The sequence below is a fragment of the Molossus molossus genome, unplaced genomic scaffold, assembly GCF_014108415.1.
Source record: "Molossus molossus isolate mMolMol1 unplaced genomic scaffold, mMolMol1.p scaffold_m16_p_1, whole genome shotgun sequence".
Taxonomy (NCBI): domain Eukaryota; kingdom Metazoa; phylum Chordata; class Mammalia; order Chiroptera; family Molossidae; genus Molossus; species Molossus molossus.
In genome coordinates this window covers 103,770,049-103,791,212 of record NW_023425344.1, presented here as the reverse complement: position 1 = coordinate 103,791,212, position 21,164 = coordinate 103,770,049, and the positions used below count along the sequence as shown (strand labels likewise).

The 21,164-nt window shown below is 37.5% G+C and overlaps 1 protein-coding gene across 6 annotated transcripts in view; it reads right to left on the bottom strand.

The window, feature by feature from the left end:
- Window positions 1–21,164, bottom strand: part of ARHGAP21 (Rho GTPase activating protein 21) — a 151,283-nt gene that overhangs the window by 80,371 nt on the left and 49,748 nt on the right. For all 6 annotated transcript variants that reach the window (XM_036257079.1, XM_036257123.1, XM_036257105.1 and 3 more), the window contains exons 3-4: window positions 15,121–15,300; window positions 12,495–12,519 (exon numbers count right to left, since the gene is read on the bottom strand). In XM_036257079.1, coding sequence (XP_036112972.1) covers window positions 12,495–12,519; window positions 15,121–15,300 — 205 coding nt within the window. The remainder of the gene's footprint in view (window positions 1–12,494; window positions 12,520–15,120; window positions 15,301–21,164) is intronic.

Here is a 21,164-nt window from a genome sequence, read left to right as displayed (position 1 = left end):
ACTACAGGATATTGAAAAAAGAAGTAGAGGATGATATAAAAAAGTGGAAGCACGTACCCTGTTCATGGATTGGAAGAATTAACATCATTAAAATGTCCATGCTACCCAAAGCAATCTATAGATTCAATGCAATTCCCATTAAAATACCAACAACATATTTCACAGAACTAGAACACATACTTCAAAAGTTCATATGGAACCAAAAAAGTCACCAAATAGCCACAGCAATTTTGAAAAAAAAAAAGGACAAAGTAGGTGGGATCACAATACCAGGTATCAGGTTATACTACAAAGCGACTGTAATCAAAACAGCCTAGTACTGGCACAAGAACAGGCATATAGACCAGTGGAACAGAACTGAGAACCCAGAAATGGTCCCAAGCCAATATTTAATATTTGCTCAATTAATATATTTGACAAAGGTGGCAAGAGCATACAGTGGAGTAAAGACAGCCTCTTTAATAAATGGTGTTGGGAAAATTGGACAGCTACATGAAAAAAAATGAAACTAGACTATCAACTTACACCATACACAAAAATAAACTCTAAATGGATAAAAGACTTAAATGTGACCGTGAATCCATAAAAATTATAGAAGAAAATGTAGGCATCAAAATTTCGGACATCATACGCAGAATTTTCACTGATACATCACCTAAAGTAACAGAAACAAAGGAAAAAATGAACACATGGGACTACATCAAACTCAAAAGCTTCTGCACAGCAAAAGAAACAATCATCAAAATGGAAAGGCAACCCACTGTATGGGAGAACATCATTGCCAATGATACATCAGATAAGAGGTTAATTTGCAAAATATATAGAGTACTCATACAACTCAACAAAAGGAAGACAAAGAACCCAATTAAAAAATGGGCAGAGGAGCTGAATAGACACCTCTCCAAACAGGACATACAAATGGCCAAGAGACATATGAAGAAATGCTCAACATCACTAATCATCAGAGAGATGCAAATTAAAACAACAATGAGGTATCACCTCACACCTGTCAGAATGGCCGCCATCAACAAATCATCAAACAACAAGTGTTGGCAAGGGTGTGCAGAAAAGGGGACTCTAGTACACTGCTAGTGGGAATGCAGACTGGTGCAGCCACTATGGTAAACAATCTGGTGTTACCTCAAAAAATTAAAAATTGAACTTCCATTTGACCCAGTGATCCTGCTTCTAGGAATATACCCTAAGAAGCCTGAAACACCAATCAGGAAGAATATATGTACCCCCATGTTCATAGCAGCACAATTTACAATAGCTAAGATCTGGAAACAGCCCAAGTGTCCATCAGTAGACGAATGGATAAAAAAGCCATGGTACATATACACAATGGAGTACTATGCAGTGGTAAGAAAGAAAGACCTTTGAGACGACATGGAGGGACCTAGAAAGTATTATCCTAAGTGAAACAAGCCAAGCAGAAAAAGACAAATACCACATGATTTCACTTATATATGGAATATAATGAACATAACAGTGTGAGGAATACGGTAGACCCAGAAACATGGAAGTAGGGCACAGACTGACATCCCTCAGAAGAGGGGATTGGGGGTAGGGGGGGGTGGGAAGAGATAAACCACAGAGCTTATATGCATGTATGCATAACCAATGGACATAGACAACAAAGCCGGGAATGGGGCAGGGGGGATGGGGAGGGGGGTGCTAATGGGGTAAAAAGGGGGAAACATCTGTAACCAAATAAAAATTAAAAATTAAAAACAAAACAAAACAAAACAAAAAACATTACACTAAGTGGAAGAAGCCATACAAAGAAAGGTTACTATTATATAATTCAACTTATATGCAATATTCAAAATAGGCAAGTCCATAGGGACAGAAAAGAGATTGGTGGTTGCCAAGGACTTAGAAGAGAAGAGAACAGTGAATTACTGCTAAATGGATATGGGTTTCCTTTTGGGGTGATGAAATGTTTTGGAACTAGACAGAGGTGATAGACGTCCATTTCATACATAGCCTTTAATTCTATACTATTTACCACTGAATTGTTCACTTTAAATTGGTTAATTTTATGTGTTATGGGCATTTCACCAATAAAAGAAATTTTTCTGAAACTGATCCATGATGCTATGTGTATTAATTGTACAGCTATACCCCAATTTGGTTATCTATTCATATGTTGATGAATACTTAGGCTAAATACAGTATTTATTTATTATGAATAAACTATGAACATGTCTTATAAATATTTTTCTAGACAAATGTTACATTTATCTTTGGTAAATTCCTATGAATGCTCTTATCATTTCATAAAAAGAAATGAAAACAATACCAAAAAAGTTAGGTATCAAAAATATAACTGAGCCCTGGCCGGTTTTGCTGAGCGTTTAGAGCGTCAGCCTGCGGTCCAGAGAGACCTGGGTTCGGTTCCCACTAAGGGCACGTACCTCAGTTGCGCTTTGTCCCCGGTCCTAGTTGGGTCGTGCGGGAGGCAGCCACTCGGTGTGTTTCTTTCACATCGATGTTTCTCTCTCTCTCTCTTCCTCTCTCTCCCTCCCACTCTATCTGAACAAAAAATGGGAAAATGTCCTCAGGTGAGGATAAAAAATATATATACTGTATATATTTTCAAATATATATATATATATATATATGAATAAACTATAGAATTCGATTACAAATAATAAAGCAATGATGCTTTATCCTTAAGCTTAACAGATTTAAGCCAACAGGATATGTTCAACTACAAGGATGAAGAAAATTAAAAACAAGTATTAAATGTTAATGCTATATTAACCAAATTGTATCTGAACGTTGAGTTAAGGATCTTTTTTTATTTTTATTATTTTTTTTTCTTTATTGATCCTTAGAGACAGAGAGGAAGGGAAAGGGAGAGAGAGAGGAAGGAAGAGGGAGAGATAGAAACATCAATGAGTGAGAACATCAATTGGCTGCCTGCTGCATACTCCTCAATGGGGATCAGGCCCACAACCTGGGCATGTGTCCTGACCGGGAATCGAACCAGTGACCTCTTGGTGCATGGGTCAATGCTCAACCACTGAGCCACACCGGCCAGGTGAATTAGGGATCTTTTTAATACTCCTTACCTTTCAAGACAACAGAAATATCATTTTTACATGTTTCAAGAATCAATTCTATGATAGTAAAGAACTTCCTGAGAAGCCATGGTAGAAACTAAGAAGAAAGTCTAGAACCAGACTGAGTTTGTAGTCCAATACTGCCATGTGCTAGCTATGTAAAAACTTTGTGCCTCAGTTTCCTCACCTAAAAAAGGGACGTGATAATAATATTAAGCTCAGAACGTTGTTGAGAGGATTAAATGAGTCAATCCATGAAGTCTTAGAACACTGCCTGACACAATGCAAGCAGCTTCCGCTGCCACCACCGTGCAATGACCACTACCTTCACTACCAAACACCACCACCACCACCACCACCACCACCACCATCCTGCCTCCTAAAATGTTTGACAATTTCAGACTCTTGTGGTTATTCTACTGTAAAGTACTAAAAATTAATAAAAATATGCAACTAATGAGAATATTTACCTAACTACCAGAGGAACTCAAAATAGTTTCAATTATCAATACAGTTAGAAATAGATCCAAAGGGGTTCAGTTAATAATGCTTCGCAGAAACATCAGAAGTGGTCCATGGAGCTCAGGTGACATTGCTGCAATGCAGAAGTAGATGCATGCTTCTGAAACTGGACCACTCCACCACAGACCTTAAACCTGCTCATAATGATAATATCTTCTTACAATAAAATTTTATGTCTATATTTAAGTGTTATATTAATTTGAGGGAATGGGCCAATTAGATTTCTTTCTCAGGAATTCAGAAGCATTATAATGAGAGAGGAAGAATAAAGATACAGTAAAGGTTGTACCTTATATAGAAGTCAGCTCAGGAGAAAATCATGTGTAATAAAAATTAACTGTGAAAGTAATTCAAATTATCCTATAAAGATCAGAGTTTCCGTTTGGAAGATCAAAAGCCAAGATTTTGTTGTTGTTGTTGTTACTCTGTTTTTAGTAGCTTTCCAGGTCCTAATTCCCGTGTCTGTGGTTCCTTGGGTCTCCTAGAGCAGTTGACTTTGAATTTGGAGATGCCCTGAGGAAGTTTCTATTTCCTGACACTAAAAGAGGTTTGGTTATTAGAAAACTACAACAGACTACAGAGCTCTGTAGTCAGGAAAAGAATGCAATTACAAAATACAAATTTTTACTACTGAGAAAATTTATACAATCCCCGGGTACTTTTCATTTCTACTATTAACATGCGTAGACATACATTTAAAAAAAATTTTTTTTTTCCTTATTGATTTTAGAGAGAGAGGAGGGAAGAAAGAGAAAGAGATAGAAGCATCGATGAGAGAGAATATTGACTGGCTGCCTCCTGCATGTCCCCCCACTGGGGATCAGGCCCACAACCTGGGCGTGTGCCCTGACCGGGAATCAAACCGGTAACCTCTTGGTGCATGGGTCGACGCTCAACCACTAAGCCATACCGGCCGACTGGATATACATTTTAAAGCCAAAGTTGAAATCCAATAGTTATTTAAGCACCTAAAAAATGATAATAGTATTTTCAGCCGGTGTGCTACAGAGGCACTGGTGTGCCACAAGAATTTTTAAAACATGCAGTACTTGACTACTTATAGTCAGGAGCACTGACCTCTTTTCTCTCAGATTTTAGAAAAATTATTTTAGTCAAATAAAAAAATAACAAAGCTGACTTCTGGTCAAGATGGCAGCGTAGGTAAATGCGGCCTCGCCCCCTCCCACAACCACATCAAAATTACAACTAAACTATAGAACAAACATCATTCAGAACCACCTAAAATCAAGCTGAATGAAAGTCCTACAACTACAGAATTAAAGTAGCAGCCACATCCAGACTGGTAGGAGGGGTGGAGATGCGGATGGGCTGGGCTGGTCCCACATCCACGTGTGGTGTATAAAAATCAGGAGGGAAACCTTGGCTAGGAAGGTCCTTCCTAAGGAGTGAGAGGTCCCCATCTCACACCAGGCACCCCAGCTCAGAGTTCCAGTGCCAGGAAGAGAAGTCCCCATAACTTTTAGCTGTAAAAACCAGCGGGAACTGAGGCTGACGGAGGCTGAGGCGGCTGGAGCCCCAGGCAGCTCCTCTTAAAGGGCCCAAGCATGGACTTAGTTGGACTCCCACCCTCCCGGCTCCACCATGGGGGAGGCATATTGAAAGGCACCAGAGACACAAGGGGAAGAACTGAGTTGTTTGGCATCAGGGTGAGAGATGGAGAGGTGGCTTTCTCCCAGATAGACCTCCTGGTCTTTTGGTGAGCCCTTCCCAGCTGGGCACCATATCTAGGACTCCAACAACCAGGCTCACGCTGTTTGCCCTGTCCCGGTGATTCCCTGAGGCCCTGCCACCCACAATGTTTGAGCCCACCCAAGCTATTTCCAGTAGCTTTACCATAGGATTGGCCTGTTTTGGCTCCTGCTTCAGATTTTCCTAAATTCTCTCAAACAAGCAGCATCTGGCCACAGCAAGCCCCATATTTCTTGGAAAGGGACCCCAGGCCTGGCACCAGAAGCAGCCAGGTCTGGTTCATAGCTTGGCTTTGCCTGCGCACCTCTAAGCCCAGCACGAGAAGCAGCCATCAGCAGAACACTTTGTAGCTTCTGCCTGGTGGCCCCTGGTAGAACACAGGCAGCAGCTTACCTTGGCCCAGAGCCAGCACACCCAGTGTACAGCTTCAGACCATGTTTAAGCACCACTACCCAACTACCTCCATAAGCGACACACTCAAGGAATGGACTCAGTGGGTACTAGAGCCCTGCTGAGGTAAGTCTTGCTCTGTGTGGTGGGCCCCTGCACAATTGATCCTCCAAGGTGGTCAGAGATCAGTGGTTAGTGACACAGCCAGTCCTTGCAGCTGATCAGCCTGAGTAAAATCCTCTCACTGACGTGTAAACAGCAATCAAGACTCAATTACAACAGAAGGGTGTATAGTCTACATGAGGAGTGCACCTTGAGGGCCCAGCTGGGTGGCCAGGGAGGCTGTGCCACTGGACCCTACAGGGACACCCACTATAACAGGCTACCCTAGGAAGCTTAGGAGACATAGCAACTCTACCTAACACATAGAAACGAACAGAAGGAGGCAGCTAAAATGAAGAGACAAAGAAACATGCTCCAAATGAAAGAACAGAACAAAGCTCCAGGAAAAGAACTAAATGAAATGGAGATAAGCAATCTAACAGATGCAGAGTTCAAAACACTGCTTGTAAGGACACTCGATGAACTTAGTGAGGACCTCAAGAGCATAATAAAGGACCAGTTAGAAATGAAGAATGCACTAACTGAAATAAAGAATAATTTATAGGAAATCAATAGAATATGTGAAGCCAAGAAGCAAACCATTGATTTGGAATATAAGGAAGCAAAAAACGCCCAATCAGAACAGCAAAAAGAAAAAAAGAATTTAAAAAAATATGAGGATAGTATAAGGAGCCTGTGGGATAACTTCAAATGTACCAGCATTCACATCATGGGGATGCCAGAAGGAGAAAACAGAGGACAAGAAATTGAAAAAAACCTATTTGAAAAAATAATCACAGAAAACTTCCCTAACTTGCTGAAGGAAACAGAAACACAAGTCCAGGAAGCACAGAGAGTCCCAAACAAGATGAACCCAAAGAGGTCCACACCAAGACACGTCATCATCAAAATGCAAAAGGTTCAAGACAAAGAGAATCTTAAAAGCAGTTAGTTACCTACAAAGGTGCTCCCACAAGGCTGTCAGCCAATTTCTCAAAAGAAACTTTGCAGGCCAGAGGGAGTGGCAAGAAATACTTAAAGTGATGAAAAGCAAGGACCTATAACCAAGATTACTCTATCCTGCAAAGCTGTCATTTAGAATCAATGGTTAAAGAGTTTTCTAGACAAAAGAAACAAGGAGTTCATCACTACCAAACCAGTATTTTATGAAATGTTGACAGGTCTTCTTAAAGAAGATAAAAAAATATGAACAATAAAATGGCAATAAATACATATCTATCAACAATTGAATCTATAAACAAAATGAACAGGCAGAACAGAAACACACTCAAAGATACAGAGAACTTTTTGTTAGTTGCCAGATGGGAGGGGGGTTGAGTGAAAAAGATAAAGGGATTAAGAGGTATAAATTGGCCCTGGCAGGTTTGGCTCAGCGCTTGGAGCATCGGCCTGCAGTCCAGAGAGACTGGGTTTGGTTCCCACTAAGGGCACGTACCTCGGTTACAGTTTGTCCAGCTCTGGTTAGGTCATGCAGGTGGCAACCACTCGATATGTCCCTTTACGTCAATGTTTCTCTCTCTCTCTTTCTCGCGCCCCCTCCCATTCTATCTGAACAAAAATGGAAAAATGTCCTCGAGTGAGGATTAAAAAAAAAAAAAGGGAAGTACAAATTGATTGTTAGACTGATGAACCTCAAAGGGAAGGGGGGAGGGAGGGCGGGAAGAGAGAAACCAGAGAACTTATATGCATATATGCATAACCAATAGACACAGACAATAGTGTGGGGAAGGAAGAAAGGGGGTGGGAGTAGGGAGGAGGGGGTTAAGGTAGGGGGAAAGGAGGGATATCTGTAATACATTCAACAATAAAGATAAGTTTAAAATGGGGGAAAAAAATAAAGCTGATATAGAAAAGCAAAAAACTAAATAAATAAATAACAACAGCCAACACAACAATAACCACCCGGTGTGAATGAGTCAAAATTATACCTCTTTTTTGTCAGATCAGCGAAAAATATAACAATTTTGGTGTGCTGCAGAATTCTGGTCATTAATTTATGTGTACCATGAGATGAAAGGTTTGAAATTGGCAGTTTTAGAAAACTGGAAATATCCCTACAACTAAACAAGAGAAAACGTTTACTCATGGAAGAAGAATAAATAATAGTAATTACAAACTTTCAATTATTTCTATTTTGATAATTTATGAATACTTGCTCCAGACACTGAAGGAAAACAAGATGTCAACAAGATAGCAATTATCCACAAGCAACTATTATCATAAAAATTTTTTTTTACCTTAATGGCCTTTTTCTTATAAACGTTATTTTCATTATAGTACAAATAGCTAACCAAGAAAAAAGAAAAATAAATTTAAAAATACAAGAAAGCTATATAGGATATAAAAAATAATAATAGACTAGAAAATTGGGTAAAGAGAATAATCATAAAATTAAGTGGCCAAAAGATTCCATTCTATTGCCAAAGGAAAGAATAGCAAAACAAAAACTTTCAATTGTTTCACAGAATTCTCACATCATAACAGGATCTCTTAGGAGTGTAAATAAAATTCTGGCAATTACTTTGTCTCCAGTGGTTCCAGGCTTTGACTCTGATCATTACACCGGATACTGGGATTCTATTTAATTAAAACAAAATTCACATAAGAGGGTTTCGTAATCTCAATCAATTCCTTGAAAATAATTTTAAAAGGAAGTGAGACTATAAAATAAAAATCATAAAATCTAGTTCAATTATATGTAATTTATTATGTTACTTAATAAATTAATTAAATTGCATCCTAAAAACTGATCTATTAAGAACTGTTCAGAGTCAGAAGTTTTTTTCACATAGAACATGATCCGGTGGTTGGTCAGTTTGGCTGGGATGATATTACAAGTACTATACTTAAGCTAACTTGGCTTCTGTGAACTAGCCTCTGACCCCTATAATCAATTGATATGACAAGAGCAAACCCGGAGGGCAAAGGCAGACAGACTACCAGTGACCCCAAATCTCATTAAACTTCCTTCCCAGGTCCACTGCTAGCCAGATATTCCAAATTGAGAAACAAGTGGTAGTTGTTGCTATAAGATGTTCAGGGCCTCTAAACTTGGGATAGCCCTGACTTTTATGTTACCTCTTTGTCCTTAGGTATTCACAAATATGGATCAAGTTTCCTTGTTTTTAATTTTCACAAAGCAGAGAGATTTTACAGAGTTAATTTCATAGCATTCTAAATATACCCTCTATTTATTACTAATTGTTGGCCCTACATAAGTCAAACTCTTTTAAAGATACTATTAAAACAAAATTAAAGAAATGAAGGAGACTTAGAAATAAGTCAACAAAGTAAAATGACAGAGTTAAAGGAAGGTGGACTTCAAAGTCAAACACACCTGATTTGGGTGCACACAGCTCTGTCACTTAGCCGTGTGGTCTTGGATAAGTTTTTTTATATCTTTCTCAGCCTCAGTTTCCTCATCTACAAAATGGGAATACTGTCTCATATCTCACAGCATTTTAGTGAGGACTAAATTGGATAATATATATTATGATACCTGGTAGACCTAAGTCCCCAAAACAGTTTCTTTAGGTACTCTCATGCCTTTTCAAATATTTTTCTTAGAAAAAAAAAAGCACAATGTTCTGAATTTTCTAAGGATCTTACTTTGACAAGACTTGCTCTGCCCAGAGGTAAGGTACTTGAACTTGTATTTCTCTTATTTTAAAGCATTCATTTTGTTTGTTTATTTTAATTCCTCTACTAGTCTTTTAAATTATTGATTTTAATTTTTTTAACCTAGCCTATAATTATTTTCTCCTACAGTATGTTAGTTCTCTGATGTTAACTTTCTATTACACTTCAATTATCTTCTAGCTGTTATTATATTGACTCCATATTTTCTTAAAATGTAGCCTTTTCCTTACTCATGATTATTCCTTCACTGACAACATGCAATGCCAGACAGTTTAACCCGAAACTATAGCAGTAACTCAATTCAGGTTGAAATTTAGTTGTAAGGGATAATACTCATTAAAAAATCACTGGAGATGTGGTCTTGAATATTGTCATTGGGTCAAGCCAGAATCTTGGGGACCTGTACAGCTGGACCACAAAGTTTTGGTGGCCATCACTGTAATCCAGGGTTTCTCAACAGCAGCACTATTCATATTTTGGGTCAAATAATTCTTTGTTGTGGGGGGCTGTCCTGTGTACTATAGGGTGTTCACCAACCCTGGCCTGCTAGATGCCAGCAGCACAACACATCCTTCCCCCAGTTGTGACAACCAAAAATATCTACAGATGTTGTCAAGTATCCGCTCAGGAGCAAAACTGTCCCCAGCTCTTTAAACTGACTTGGACCTTGGGGTTTTGAAATCAGCTTACATTTTTTACATGATCTGTTAAAAAAGAGCCATGTGAAGGAATGGTATTACAGATACAGCTACTGTATTACTCTGTTTCCCGTTAGAAGGGCCCACAGGAGAAATCTATCTCAGATATCAGTGCAAACAAGTTGTTATTTTCTTATGGGTAATGTAAATCCTTAACTAATCATATTTTCCCTTTTTCTTTGGCCACTGGAAAAGCTCAAAAGCAAGTTTAGAGCCCACTTTGATAACAGTGTAGAATCCACCGCATGCATTTCTGTGTACTACATCTCCTGAATATCTGTTTGGTTCTTTTTTTTCCCACTATGAACTTATTTTCATTTTACTGTAATACACATACTTATGCATGTGAACACAAACTCTTTTCAGAATGAGATTAGATATAAATTAATAGATAAAATAGGTATTAAACTGTAATATTCCCCAGCAGATCAACCCCATCAGTTTCACTTTATCACACCTGTCCAAATCTCCTTGCATTAAACTTGGATCTTTTAGTGTTACGTTAAAAATGTTTAAGTCTACTCTCTCCAGTCAAACCACACAACTAAATCTATTTACTTTAGTGAGCTACGTCAGATATATAAGCATCTGGGTAAAGTTTTATAACTATGTCCTTCTATATTTATTACAAGTATATTTCTCCCAGTGAGGAGCAGCACATGACAGGCATGAAATTCTAGCTGCTGTGTGTCCGGAGCTTGTCCAGGCATCAGCACATCACTTTGCAGGACGATGGGAATAAGAGCACCCACATCCCCTTTTCTCTTACTGAGGCTGGTTTTGCAAATTTTCCCTTTCCCCACTAGTGCCTATTTCTAACCGATGTCAAGAACATTTGGAACTCGTCCTGAACCCTGGTTCATGACAGATGGTGACACAGGAGTGGTCCATCTTGGACAACATTGACAATTATGAAGGGTCCTACCTGGCCCTCCATGCTCAGATTACTTTTGATAGTGCTGAAACGATTTCCTCTCATTTTACCCTTAACACAACCATTCCTAAATTTTAAATCTGGTATCGGTGTTACAAAGGTTCGTCAATAGGTGAATAAATACACAATTTATGGCATATCCATACAAGGGAAAAATACTCAGCAGTAAAAGATAGCATTATTAGTACCTATACATAGAATGTACTGAATCTCAAAAATAGTATGCCAAGTGAAAGGCACACAAGAGTACATGTTGCATGACTCCATACATAAGAAATTCTAGAAGAGGCAAAACAAATCTATAGTGGCAGAAAGCAGATTAGTGCTTGTCTAGGGCCAGCAGAGTGCTGAGAGCAAAGGGGCAGAAGGGAACTTTCTGGAATGATAGAAAGGTTCTTTTTTATATCATTGTCTAGACTGGAGCGGTAATTTCACAATTTATCCATTATCCAAATACTGTACACTTATAGGTGCAAATATATTCTTCCTAAAAATGTATAACTTCACGGTAATGATGAGAAAACATCAGACAAACCCAAACTGAAGGACATTCTACAAAATAACTGAGTAATATTCTCAAAATATCAAGAGCATGACATATAAGAAAGGTGAGGCACTGGGGACTCTTGGGACATGACAAGAGAACACAACACAGAAATCCTGGAACAGAAAAATGGTAAAAATCCAAATAAAGTCTGTAATTTGGTAACAGTATCATACCAATGCTAATTTCTTGGTTTGTTCATTCTACCCATGGTTATGTAAGTTTTTAACATTAGAGGAAGTTATATATGAAAACTATCTGTACTAATCTGGCAACATTTTTTAAAGTTTAAAGTTATCTTAAAATTAAAGTGTTAAAAATGGGTGCATTTTATCATGTGTAAATTTTAACTCATTAAGAGTTCATATAAAATTAAAATTAAAGTAAATGGGAGTTAGTAAGGAATAATCCTATTCCCCAGCCTGATTCTCCTTTAAAGCTCATTAAACATGTGTAAATCCAGCAGTAAGACTAACCACAAGAACCAAAATACTCTATTCTTCAATATTTGAGTCAATAAGTCTAGCAGATAAAACACATAGCATTTCTTGTCTAAAAGAACCACTAAATTACTAATAACTAATTAAATAACAATCTCAGAATTACTTTCCTTAGAATCATGATATATTCCCCCTAAACACTAATATATAATTAACAATAAAATCATCACTTGTTCAAATTATGATAACGAATTCATAAAACTTTGAAATCTACAGTAAAAATATTTAATGTCTATGACTCTTGTATCTAAAAACTATTATATATTTGAAGTCCAAAAACTGTATCCACTTATTTAATATTACTTAAAGAACAGAAAGAAATGAGCAGAAAAACAGAGAAAAATTTAAACTTTGATAGCATACCTCCTTTGTTGCCATTTTCTTCATCCTATAAAATAAAAAAATATATATCCATATATGAACACATATTTGTAAACCCTAATGAAATCACAGCAAGGCTCAATCCAATTTGAACTGCCCTCCCCAAAATGTGCCAATTACAATCTCAGCAACAGTGCCTTTTGCCAGAAGGATGGAGCCTTCATAAACAGAGATAGGAAGATATGCGTGAAGCCAACTTAGAGGGAAGACACCAGAAGTTCAGTTTTTGACACTGTGTGTGCAGATACCACAGTGAAAAGTGTCAAAAGTAGGCAGCTGGACAGATGAGCCTAGAACTTGGGAGAGAGGGCTGGCTGGCCAGCACTTACTGTACTACACTTTAATAAAATGTGCCTTTAGGGGCTATTACAGGAGCCAGAACTGTCTTTATACAACCTGAGTGGCTCCAAAATGCTATATATTTCATTTTTTTCATTCAGCGTTGAAGTTTATATTTGGTTTCATTCATTGCTGCCAAGCTGTCCTGCTGCTATTTATCCACCTCTAGCTGGGAAATGAGAAAAGCAACTTTGAAAAACTAGCATAAAAAAAAAATTATTCAAATATTTGTTGAGACGCTATCATATTAAAGCTACAATCTACAGTGGAAACAGACATTCAGTGAAGGGCTGTTAATTTATTATATAACTTTTGACCTTTACTTTGGCTGCCCAAATGTACAGGGTGGGGCAAAGGCAGGTTTACAGTTGTGAGTATGCAAAACACAGAGTTTATTTTTATATTATTATTTATTAATTATTGTATTATTTTCCATATGAACAATTATAAACCTACTTCTACACCACCCTGTATATATATTTTTTCTGGTTATAAGCTCTATTCTGAGATTGGTAAGGTTGTCAACTAAGCGACATAATAAAGACATTATTGTATTAATTGCACATTTTTCTAAAAGCTATACAATAGAAATTTTTTTAAAAACTCCTTTGAAGTGAATGGATAAAATTTCATAATTAAAAAGGAAAAGATTCCAATATGTATTTTCCATGTAAAATTTACAAGACAGACCTATTTGCAAGAACATCTGTGTTAAATAATGGTAGCATTAATAGCTGAAGTTTACTGAGCATTACTCTACACCAATTCCTAGACTAAGTGTCTTACATATATCATCTAAGCAACACAACAACCTGTGAGAAAGGTGCTGTCACTGTCTGTTAGGTAACTTTCCCAAGATCACAGAGCTAAGAAAGGCAGAGATGAGACTCAAACCCAGTCTCTTTTGACTCCAAAGACTATGCTGTTAACAATTATACTCTGTTACTAAAACTTCTAGAAGTATTTTCCAATAATAGAAATAATGATGATGATGATGACTCAGTTTTAACCTGTGTTCGGTAAAATTATCTTATGAAATTATCCTATATGCTCATCATGACCAAAAGCTCTTCTTCAAAATAAAACAAAACAAAAACAAAAGACAAAACACAAAACAGATTAGTCTTACTATGTAATTAAAGGAAGGGACCCCTTCAATTATCAAGTGCTCTTACATGTGGCCTAACACATAAGGAAAACTATGTTTGACATTTTAGGATAAAGTTGATTCTCAGAAAATCCAGTTCAGCAGTTTTATAGATATTTCAGGAACCCCAAACTGGTAAATTTTAATTCCAAAAGTAGCAATTATTTATAACTCTTAAAAATTATTCAGTCCTTTAAAAAGCTTACCCTTTAAGACATTTTACTGGAAAGATATAATAAAAAGAGTGTGGTCTCCAGAAGAAATTTGAACTACATTTTAAAAGACAGCCTTATAGCCACTAAAATGTGAAACTAGAAAGGCTTTTCTAATCTTCTAATTCAATTCCCGCAAATTAAAATGGAAATCTAGAAGCCAAAAGAAGTTAAGTGGCTTGGCCAAGACGGTCTCACAACTCTTCTAAATATCATATTTCCTTGCACTGTTGTGTAATAGTTAAACATCAGGCAATCATGTTGGCAAGTCAAAATCCTAGGTCTACAACTTACTCATTATGTGGCTCAGATCAGTTTCCAGATGTTATGCAGGGCTAATAACAAAGTGAGATAATGCTCATAAAGAATAATAAAGAACACAGAGCAAGCAGTCAGTGTGTCAGCTGCCATTATAATTATTCAATGCTGCCCCTTATTAGACCATGTCCCTACTATACACTGAAGCATATGAATTCACCCTGGTTAAGAACCATTGTTTTCAGGTTCTGACTTCCCATTACGTGACATATCTGAAAGTCATGTATTATTCTAATCCCAATAACTTTTTATAACCGTCAGAATATTTTAACAGACTATTTCCTCTGCATTCTCTGACCATATAACTCACCTTTCTAGATAGCAGAAAAACAGCTACACATTAGAAGAAAAAAGTAGAATGCTTTGGAACTACAAGTCCTAGTAAAATAGATTTGGAGTTAACAGTCAGTATAACCTTTCAGAGCAGATTAAAATTTCTGTTCCAGCAGGTAGAAAAATATCTAAAAAATATAATAAAAATGAAAATATAACACTTCTGTGATAAAGAAGGTGGGAGGGAAGGATGAGAAGATGACAAGGAGATAGGAATAGCTTTGTTTTTGTTTCCAGTTACTTTAATTATTTCTCTTACCTTATATGAAAATTGAATTGCAGACTCTGGGGGATAAACAATAAAATGCCTTAATGTAAAACCGAAGCCTTGAGATGTTCTTTTCAGCATAACTGTTTTGGGACCAGGCCAGGAGAATGCTTCGTCTTCGGGTGGTGATACAGTTTCACTTTGTTCTTTTCCATCTCTGCTTTTTGATACCTAAAATGAAAAGACATTGAAATGTTAACTACTAACACAATATCGTCCTTACTTAGAAAAAATTATATACAAAAATATAATACCTGAATGCAGACATGTTCTTAATGGAGAAAAAGAACCATATTCTGATATATCAATTATATGTATTAGCACAGATCATCAAAAGTTATTTTTTTTTCTAGAAAGGGATGTTATGAAAAGTTAATCAGAAGCGAGAAAGAACTCATGAAAATTAGAAATTTAACAGCTAAAATTTAAATTCAAAAGAAGAAATGAAAGATAACATCAAGAAAATCAAGAAGAGCACTAAAGACTGAGAAACAGCAACTAAGAAAGAAGAGACATGAACCTCTTACCAAGTAGGAATACTGAAGTGGTTTATCAGCTAGTGCCACAGCAACAAAGGATATTAGAAAGTAATAGATAAGGCCCTTCAGGTTCTGAGCAAAAATTCAGTATTCACATGGCTACACTTCTACTACCTTGGCCTTAGAATTCTCTGAATCTCTTCTCCTCCACTCTTGGCTTTTATCTGGTCATGACTGAAAACCATTCACAATCTCAAATCAAGTTTCCATTCTTCATTTCCTCTCATGCTCCAACCCTTACGATTCTTCTAGCTAAGCTGACCCCACCACCTTTGCCCTGTCCCTTGCCAGCCCACGTACTCACTTGGTTCTTAAGCCACTTCAATTCACTCCTCTGTCTTTCTCTCACTTCCTCAAAGTCACCTAACCCCAGATAAACCAATACTGCTGACTCTGGGCCTGCACCTATGGAGCTAAACACAGGTGGAGAAAAACAAAAACTAAGCTCAATGTTTTCACTCTAAGTTCATGACCACTAACCACAAGAGAAGTAGTTGTTTTTCTTCAAATCTTCACTTGAGGATATCCTTCTACTGATTTCTAGAGAGAAAGAGAGGGGGTGGGGGGAGAGAGAGAGAGAAAGAGAGAGAGAGAGAAACAACACAAACAATAAGATGACAACTTGCCCTGGCCGCTGGTTCAGTTGGTTGTAGCATCGTCCCCTGCACCAAAAGGTTGTGGGTTTAATTCCCAGTCAGGGTGTATACGGGCGGCAACCAATCTATGTTTCTCTCTCACATTGATGTTTCTCTGTTTTTCTCTCTCTCTCTTCCCCTTCCTCTCTCTAAAAGTCAATTTAAAAAATAACCTCAGGTGAGGATTAAAATAATAATAAAAATAAAATGATAATAATAATAATAATATGACAACTTAATGGGCTGCCTTTACCCACCTGTATGCAACTATGCCCTTGCTCTCCTGTCTTCCTTCCCATTACAATGGCTGAACTGTCCTTCCTTCTAAGACCGCCCCCCCCCACTTGTGTACTAAATCCCATTCCATCTCAATATGCAGATCCCAATTCTATACTCTCTCATGTGCTGACATCACATACATCCTCTCTACTATATCATTCCCATCAGCATATGCACATTTTGTAAATTCTGTAATCTTAAACAAAAAAAAAATCTTCTTGACCACACAGCCCTCTCCCAGTTATGTTTGTTTGCTTTCTTTAGTTCAAAACTCCCTAAAAGTTGTCTACAATCACTATCTCCAATTCTTTTCTTATTTTCTCTTGAATGCCCTTCAATCAGGCTTTTGCCTCCATAACTCCCTAAACCTGCTTTTGTCAAGGTCACGTCCACATGTCTAAACTGAAGAGTCAATTCTCAATTTTCATCTCTGATGTACATGATGGTAAAGGATCACTCCCTCCTTGAAAGATTTTCTCTGGTTAACTTCACACACTGATTTTCCTCCTGAATCAGGGGCTCCTCCTCCTCAGTCTCCTTCACTACGTCTTCACCTGCTAAACTGATCTTGGGTTTACCTAGGACTTAGGTCTCTAGCCTGTGTTTTGGAGATTACAAATAGTCCCATACATGAAATATCATCTATAACAGGTGACTCCTCAATTTTTACCTGTAGTCCAGGCATCTCTCCAATCTAAAAGGTATCACAAACTTAACATGTCTGCATTGCTACTAAGATTTTTTTATTAAATTACAACCCATGTTCATCGCAGTAATTTTTAAATGCCACCATTGTCAAATGGCAAATACTTGTAGATGCTTGATTCTCTTTTATTTTTTATTATGTTTCACTAGGGAATCTATCTATTCCTCCACAATGATTTGCTTCATATAAAGGTGCTAAAATTTTAAAATACTCCTGGAAAGCAATTTTTAAGTGGTAAAAAATATATCACACTACAAGGAAAGTAAATTTAAGAGACTTCTAAATCCTGAACATTTTCATCCTATAGTCAGTATTTGGACTGTTCCTAGTTAGATGTTTATTAATTTCATTTTCTTCTCTTTCTGGGAAAACAGCTGGATAGTATCATTCCCCAGTCAAACTCAGAGAGGCAGCTGTGCCTGAGTTCTAGTCAATGGGATGTGAATGCAAGTAACATAAAGGCCACAGCATTTCTACCTACTAACAATAAACAAGTGGAAGTTAAAAAAAAAAATTTTAAATACATACCATTTAAAATATTAAATACTTAGGGATAAATCTGCCAAAACACCTGCAAGACCCTGTAAACATAAAGTCCAAAACACTGCTGAGAGATATAAAGCATGCCTGAATAAATGGAGATGCCACGTTCACGGTTCAGAAGACTCGGTATTGTTACAATCACAACTCTCCACAAATTGATATAGAGATGCAATGAAATCCCAATCAAAATCCTAGGAAACTTTTGTGTAGAAATTGGCAAGCTCTTTCTAAACTTCATTTTAAAATGAAAGGAACCTAAATAGCAAACAACTTTGAAAAAGAACGAAACTGGAGTATTTACACTACAAGACCTATAATCAATACTCTCAAGCCATCTATGGAGACTCTGCACATTTGAAACTATTATAAATGCATTTTAGTTCATCCTCCCTTCTAGGATTTGAAGATTAGAGGAGGGGGACAGGAGAAATGAGAGAGCATAACACCAAACATCAACATTGGAGATTCAAGCACAGAGACCAGAGTAACTGCAACAGTGATCCATATGATCAGGTAGAATTTGTAGGATAAAGGTTATTATTCTAGGCTTAATTACCCAAAATAATTAGTTAAGCTTTAAGTAGTGACTGGATGACTGGATCCTCCTTTTGTGATCCAAATGAGAGAACCATTTTATACATGCATGCTTTCTTGCTCTCTCCATTAATTCAGTAAGTAAACATTAAATGAGCACTTACTACGGACCCAACACAGTTCTACATACTGGACGCTTCTGAAAGCAAGGGTGAATGAAATATCCACTGCTTATTTTGTTCTTGTTTTTTAATTAAGCTTCTTATTTTGAGATAATTATGGATTCCCATGAAGTTGTAAAAAAAAAAAAGACAGAGGGAGCCCATGTAATCTTTATGCAGTTTTCCCAACAGTAACATGTTAGAAAACTATAGTACCACATCATAACCAGGACGTTGACATAGATACAATCCACCCATCTTATTCAGATTTCACCAGTTTTACTTGTGCTCGTGGGCACGTGCATGTGTGTATGTTAGGCAGTTTTGCTGCTGTTGTTTCTTTTAGAGAGAGGAATTGGTGGGGGAGCTGGAGAGACATCAATGTGAGAGAGAAGCCTCCCACAAGTGCCCCAACTAGGTATGTGCCCTGACAGGGAATCCAACTTGCAGGCTTCTGGTGCACACAAAACGCTCCATCCAACTCGGCCACCCTGCCCGGGCTATGCTATGCAGTTTCTATCACATGGACAGATTTGTGTATCCACCACCAGTCAAGACACAGAACAGTTCCATCACCACAAGGATCTCTCCTTTTGCCCTTTTTAAACCATACTTACTCTTTCCCTCTTCCCCTCACCCAGTCCTTTAACCCTAGGCAACCACTAACCTATTCCATCTTCCTATCATCTTGTCATTTCAAGACTGTTATGTAAGTGGAGTCATAAAGTCATTAAACTTTTGGGACTGGTTATTGTTTTTATCCCACTCAGCATAATGCTCTGGAGAGGTCTCCAAGTTGTTGCATGCATCATTCCTTTTATATTGCTGAGTAGTATTTCATGGTACAAATACACCACAGTTTGTTTAAAAGACACTGAGGTTATTTGCAGTTTGGGGCTATTATATATAAATGGGTTATAAATAAACATTTATGTACAGGTTTTTGGGTGAACATAATTTCCATTTCTCTAGAGTACATCCGCTGAGTTGTGTAGTAATCGCATGTGTAATGTTGTAAGAAACTGCCAACTTTTCCCAGAACAGTTGTACAGTTTTGCATTCCCACCAGCAATGTACAGCTGATCCAGTCCATTTCTGGGCACCCTCAACAGCATTTAGCACTGTCATTATTTTTTATTTTAGCCACTGTGATAGGTGTGTCATGATCTTACTGTGATTATAACTTGCATTTCCCTAATGGCTAAAGATAAACATCTTATCATGTGCTTAGCTGAACATAAAATTTTAAATCACAAAGAATCTTTAGGATTTAATCAATATAAGTGAACCTGTCATGTTACATCAGAGGGAACTGAGGCCCAGATTAGTTAAGTGATTTATTCAAGATTATGCAGGCTTGGATCAGGGCAAAAATTTAAATCATGATTTTCTGAATCTGAAACTATTCCCCTGAGAATATTTTCCCTATTTTTTATCATCTAGTCTGTAGTCTACATAAATTCTTCCCCCAATTGCTCTTTGATCTAATTTACATTTTTAAATTTAATTTTTCTACAGGACTCAAATTTTAGCACTATAAAAATTTAGCATGTATTAAAATTATTTCTAGTGTATTATTATGTTTTGGCCTCACAGCTCCCAAATATATTCAAGTTTCCTTTTCTGTTCCTTTGAATCAGATAGATAACTCTTTGATCATGGTTTCATGTTTCAAGTTTCTGAAATGAGCCTACTGTGTCCTGTTCTAGTAAGCTCTTTACAAAAACGGAGAAGATGGAATGAAGATTAAGCAATTTCTCTTTCTGCTGCCTGCAAACTAAGCTTAAGATTTTGACTGCAACATATCTCGGCTCAGTTGCCTCAATTATTCTGTCCTCCCCAGAGCATCTCGTTGAATCCTCTCTAGTCTCCTCACTTTTCCCTACAGAAAAGAAGGAAGGTAGTACTTCCTTCTACATAGAAAAAGAAGATGAAAAGTTTCTACATAGAAAAAGAAGATGAAAAGAAATATACACATGTGCCTTCTTCACTCCTTCCACTTACCCAGAGCCTTTGATCCACTGGATTTCTAACAAGGGCAAACTGCAGACACCCAGGGAGGGATGCCGCAGTCCCAGATTTCTCTCCTTGAGAAGAGCCCTTAACACATACTCTGTACAAGGGTCTCATCTACCCCCCATGAGCACCAGTCCATGTACAAGCACATCAGAGTGCAAAAAACCAAGAGCGACTGGAACAATAGCAGTTAAATTCCTGTGGACTAAGAACTGTCATTTGATTCCCTTAAAAGTCTTCATAACAAGGTCACTTGATTGAATAATAACTCAAGGTTAAGAGAAACCAAAATAGCCCTGGCTGGTTTGGCTCAGCGGTTAGAGCGTCGGCCTGCAGTCCAGAGAGACCCGGGTTCGGTTCCCACTAAGGGCGCGTACCTGGGTTGCAGTTTGTCCCCGGCCCTGGTTGGGTTGTGCAGGTGGCGACCACTCGATGTGTCCCTTTCATGTTAATGTTTCTCTCTCTCCCCCTCCCACTCTATCTGAAAATAAAAAAATAAAAAAATGTCCTCAGGTGAGGAAAAAAAAAAAAGAGAGAAACCAAAATAAAGGATAAAAACTCTATAATAACTAGATAAAACCACCAGACAAAGCAACCTAAAAAAAGTGAGAGAATGTATAAG